Source organism: Rhinopithecus bieti, unplaced genomic scaffold (genome assembly GCF_001698545.2).
Source record: "Rhinopithecus bieti isolate Rb0 unplaced genomic scaffold, ASM169854v2 scaffold_41061, whole genome shotgun sequence".
Lineage (NCBI taxonomy): Eukaryota > Metazoa > Chordata > Mammalia > Primates > Cercopithecidae > Rhinopithecus > Rhinopithecus bieti.
In genome coordinates, this window is record NW_016816717.1 from 119,645 (window position 1) to 125,644 (window position 6,000).

General features: G+C 34.1%; 1 protein-coding gene across 5 annotated transcripts in view; it reads right to left on the minus strand.

The window, feature by feature from the left end:
• The window catches only part of LOC108517316 (protein FAM227B), a 208,261-nt gene that overhangs the window by 73,527 nt on the left and 128,734 nt on the right, over positions 1-6,000 (minus strand). Inside the window, exon 12 of one of the 5 annotated variants that reach the window (XM_017855177.1) lies at positions 2,878-2,964. The exons of the other annotated variants lie outside the window; for them this stretch is intronic. Within the exon in view, the coding sequence (XP_017710666.1) occupies positions 2,954-2,964 (11 nt within the window). The 3' untranslated portion in view covers positions 2,878-2,953. Of the gene's footprint in view, positions 1-2,877; positions 2,965-6,000 lie in introns of those variants that run through there. 5 annotated transcript variants of the gene reach the window in all.

Below are 6,000 nucleotides of genomic sequence, written 5' to 3' on the forward strand. Positions count from 1 at the left end.
TTCCTAAGTCTTTAGCATGTCAATTGTAGAGCACATGTATAAGTTACCATTGTGCTTTGACCCTAATAGCAATTTTAATGCTTGAGTCTTATATATAAATATGTATATATTAAACAACTGCCAAACCAGTATCATCTCTATTGCCTTAGTGGGAGACACACACACACACACACACACACACACACACACACACACACCCTAAACATAGACTCAGCAATAAATTCAAAAAATTCAATTGAATAGAGAAATGTGTATTGTCAAGAACTGCAATTTCAGTCTCATCTTTGTTGCAAACTTTGTCGTTGACTTCATTCTGTGTTTAACAAGGTCCAGTATTGTCCTGGAAGTCCATGTTACAAGATGGACTTTATTAGTGAAAACTTTTCCTAACATTTTGCTAGATTTATACATTGCGCCGATTTACTCTAATGAAAACTTAGCTGCCCTCTTAGGATACTGCTTCCCCTGCAATCCTCTCAGTTGGAGGCTCTTTTTTTTTCCCCTCACACAGTATTCATACCACTGTCGAGAGGTGTGTGGTAGGTATATGTATGCCTACTACACATTCTATATAACTTATTTAATCATATTTGTTGGTTACTGTCTTGTCTCTCCTCACTAGCCATAAGTTCCATAAGGAAAAGGATATTGTCTGTTTTGTTCCCTTATGTATCCAAAGCTCCTTTAAGAGTATCTGTTAAGCACTCAGTAAATATATTTAATACTCAAGAAATGAAAGGACTCAGTAAATGTTCATCGCACTCAGCAAATATTTATTAAACTAATGGACAAACGAATCTCAATTCAGTGACAGAATGACAGGCACATCTCACTGTAAAGAGTCATTCTAATACCTAAGCATGATACAAATGTGATTGTTGCAAATGAATAGAAATATATCACCTTGTTTTGTGCAAACTGATAACTAAATCTCTCAGGTATTCAAACTCTTAGCATTCACTTCTTCATAACACAGGATTTTCATGTCATTTAGTATAATATGCTAATAATTCATTTCATAATATAATGGAAACCTGCTGTTTTAAAATTAAACCCAGCCCCTCTGACTACTGCTACCAACCAACAGACCAATATATCTGGGGGAGGTATTTGCAGGTGATCTTATGGTAGACATGGAAAATTATCTTGGAAGTTAAATAACTTGAAATTGCTTGGTGAGCATGGCATCAAAGCAAAAGGAGACAAAATGCGTTTGAAATATACATATTCTCCAAATTATGACGAAATCTAACTCATAATGATCTGAATAGTTCTGTTAAATTTCTACCAAATTTCTGGTTCTCTGGGTTACTCTACGCTTTATATTATTCACTCTGCTTCTGTTCATATAGTCTTTCTCTACATAATATAAAATACAACTAACAACAATACAACCTATTAAATTGCTACCACAATGGGAGTTTGTATGTCTGACCATCTTAATAGCATATTTCTGGGGTTTCCTCACTCCTTAGCTGTGCAAATTTCTTGGTTTTCTTTTAATGATATATAATGAAAAGCATAATGTGGAAATTTTACTGGCTTAGTTCTCAAAGTCCTATTTGATATCCTACTTTTAATGGTTTCTTTTTTATTATCCCTGAGCATTGCTAATAGTGAAGAAGTAGCAAAATTAGAGGTGCAAACTAAAATCCGGGCCGGGCACGGTGGCTCATGCTGTAATCCCAGCACTCTGGGAGGCAAACGTGGGCAGATCACTTGAGGTTAGGAGTTTGAGACCAGTCTGACCCACATGGAGAATCCCTGTTTTTACTAAAAATACAAAAATTAGCTGAATATGGTGGTGCATGCCTGTAGTCCCAGCTACTTGGGAGACTGAGGCAGAAGAGTTGCTTGAACCCAAGAGGAAGAGGTTGCAGTGAGACAAGATCCCACCACTACACTTCAGCCTGGGTGACAGAGTGAGAATCTGTCTCGAAAAATAAAATAAAATCCAAGTAGCTCTTTATAATATAAGGAATCCTAAACCATCTGGCTATTACTTTAAATATTTCTGTAACATGTCATTTGCTAAATATCACCTAGTACTTGTGTATGAGTAACTATTGTGTTTCTTTTTATTTTTTATCTCCCTACAGTGTCAAGTACAGTAATGTGTACTAGGTATATAAAAGTACATGTTAGTTGAATATAAGGATTTTTCTTACTGCTTGTGGTTTAAGCTACAGTTTACAAAAATAATGAGATTTGTTAGTGTTTTAACCTTAAAATCCAGACAAAGAGAAAAAATTGGATTTAGCAACTGGGGAGAGGTATAAAACAGTTTTAAAATGATCTTTATTTGAGTTCAAAAGCTTAAATGGCATTGTACCACAATAAAGAAATTAACATTAAAACTTTAGTCTTGTAAATAATGTAACAATACACTGTTTAAGAAGAGCTGGCTTATAAATTATGAGTCATTCCAGATACTGAAATTCTATAACTGCTTACATTCCAGTCCTAAAAAGGGAGATATCATGACGTTTTGTTTGGAAGGCAAATTTTAACTATCCACAGCGTGTTTATTTCATTAAAACAAAACAGAAAGTCCTCTTTGTTAAAATTCTGGAAAAAAGTTAACTTCACATTACAATAAGCATCTCAAATGTTGAAAAAAAGAAATCATGTTTTAAATATGCTTTGGATTAGAAGAAGCAATTCTAAGACAGCAGTATATATGGAGCACAGAATATTTCTTTTAAGTCATATATACATATATGCATTCATGTGTACATATACTTATGTTTTACCCCAGTTCCACTCTTTATCTGCCTTAGCCTTCCTCCAGCACACAGAATAAGGTTTTAGTACACACAGAGTCTCACACACACACACACACACACACACACACACACAGCTATAGAGAAGGAGGAGTTCTCAAATCATGAATCCTAAACCACCAGTCTCTATTACTAATTACACCTGAACAGTCAGCAATCACTTTGGAAGATTATTCAGCACCTATGGATAGAAGTCATTAAAGAACAAAATGTTAGAAAAGGGGAATACAGAAATATTCTACTCACCTCATTTTTCAGTTGTAAAAATAAAGCTCAGAGGGGTTGTATGACCTGCTCAAAGACATTCAAGTTCTTTATGTGCAAGTTGAATACATTACAGCAGATGAAACATTAGGGACTATAGTATAGAAATGCCTCCAAAGAAAAACATACTTATGGCACCAGTAAATACATGATCTGAATCTTATGTTCAAGGAATTATCCACAATGATGACTGTATCCAGACTGGGGGTAAGGAACACAGAAACTGTAAAGCAACAAGCAGGATAGGGAAGCTCTCAGATACCATGAGCCAAGTCCCTTTGCAATGATTTCCTATAGGATAGGAATGTTTTAATTTGTCACTGTCAATCCATACCCTGCTCTGCCATCAAAGACAAAATCAATGAGTTGGGGGGGAGGTATTCACTGACCACTAACTGATATAAAAACACAGATGATAGTTTTAAAAGTAGATTAAAGCTCTGGAGAAATATGAGATGCTCAAAGTTCAAAAAAGAATTTGAACAAACTTCTTTCTTAAGTAGATTTCCTAGTAGTCACAATCTAAGCAGAAGATTATAGAAAAAATACCTCTTTAGTGATCTTTATCTTTCTGAAATGGTACAACAACTTCTCTTTTAATTCCACCATCAGAAGCAGTGGTGTGTGGTAGACATGTAATTCTCGATGGAGGCTGTGTGGCCTCCTATTAGCCTCTCTGGCCTTTCTACTAGCATCTTTCTTCATTCACCCTCACCTATTAAAATTTAATCCAGGAAAAGACATAAAAACTCATTCACATTGGCCATAAATGAAGGATTAAGGCTATGGTAACTCTCATAAGTTACGACACTTATTCTATGATGATAATTTTAAACCTTAATATAATTACAAGCCTGTAAACTCAAATGGCTGATAGGCAGTATGTGAAGTGGTTATGAGTTCAGCTCTATGGCCAAAATTTCTTGAATTTCAATTCATATTCTAGCACTGATCAGTTATGTGGCTTTGGGAAAGTTACTTAACTTATATTTTGGTTTCATCACTTATAAAATGAAGATGATAATAAAAGTCACCTGTCACATAAAAAGATTACTCATTTATGAGAGTAAGGCAGTTAATAGAGCCTTAATTCCATTAAGTTAACACACTTTATCAAGTACATATTTCAAACTGAAGATTTTCCCAGGTTGAACATGAATTATTAAATTAAAATTTCAGCAATAAATTAAAAGAAACAGCCACTACAACCTGGCCCTTGCTCCCACAGCTTAGACCATCTCATCCAGAAACAAAAAAATCTTGTCATGTTTTAGCATCAGATACAAAAAGTATATTTCAAATATTTAGGGATAAATAAAATATATAATACACTTTCAAGCTTTCCATTTAAAAGGCATAGAGTGCCAAGTTGAAAAAAGAATCAAGATCCAATACTTTGCTATCTTCAAGAGATCCATCTCACATGAAATGACACCCATAGACTCAAAATAAAAGGATGGAAAAGGATCTGTCAGCCAAATGGAAAACAAAAAGAGCAAGGGTTACTATTCTTATATCAGACAAAACAGACTCTAAAACAACAATAATCAAAAAGGACAAAAAAGGGCATTACACAATGATAAAGCATTCAATATAACAAAAATACTTAACTATTCTAAATATACATGCACCCAATAAAATGCAAAATAAAAGTTTTTTTCTATAGAGTAGCATGAATAATCAAAGTTTAAAATGCCATGTATAATTGGAAAAGATGTGTCTGTACAGTAAAACTGGAAAACACTGCTGAGAAAAATTAAAGAAGTATTATATAAATATAGGCATATTCTATATTTGTGAACTGAAAAACTCACTTTGTTAAGATACCAATTCTCCCCAACTTGATCAATACAATGTATTTAAAATAAAGATGACCGAGTATATATTTTAGAAACTGACTAGCAGTTTTTCAAATTTATATTGAAATGAAAAGAATCTAGAATAATCAAAATAATTGTGTAAAAGAAGCACAAAGCTGGAGGACTTATAGTACCTGACTTCAAGATATATTATTAAACTATAGTTTTAAAGCTGGTTATTGGCATCAATGGAACAGAATACAGAGAACAGACATAAACCAATATGTATGGTCAATTGATTTCCAAGATAATTCGATGAGGAGAGTAAAATCTTTTCAACAAATGGTGCTGAAGCAATATGCAAAGAAGTGATTCTTAATGTTTATACATATAATTAAGAAAAATTACTCAAAATGAATTAGAGACCTGAAAGTAAGAGCTACAACTGTAAACTATAAAGCTATATACTATAAAATTTCTAGAAGAAAATATAAAATATAATCTTAGTGAAATTTGGTTAACAAATACTATTAAATAGAATGCAAAAAGCACAAACTACATTAAAAAATTGATAAATGGGTTTCTTCTAATTATAAACTTTTGCTCTTTAAAAGATGTTATTAAGAAATGAAAGGGCAAGCCACATACTGGGAAAAAATATTTGCAAAATATATATCTGAAAAAGGAACTGTTTCTAAGCATATGAATAACTTCTTTCTAGGCTGCAGTGAGTTATGATCATGCCACTGTACTCCAGCCTGGGCGACAGAGCAAGATCCTGTCTTTAAAACGAACTAACTAAAAAAAAAAACTAAAAAACAAACAAACAAACAAAAAACGAACTAACTAAATAAATAAGCATAAAATATATAAAGAACTCTTATAACTCAATAAGAAGACAAACAACTCAAATAAAAATGGCCAAGATGGGGGGCGGAGCAAGATGGCCGAATAGGAACAGCTCCAGTCTCCAACTCCCAGTGCGAGCGACACAGAAGACCGGTGATTTCTGCATTTTCAACTGAGGTACTAGGGTCATCTCACTAGGGAGTGGCCGGACAATCGGTGCTGGTCAGCTGCTGCAGCCCGACCAGCGAGAGCTGAAGCAGGGCGAGGCATCGCCTCACCTGGAAGCGCAAGGGGGAAGGGGATCC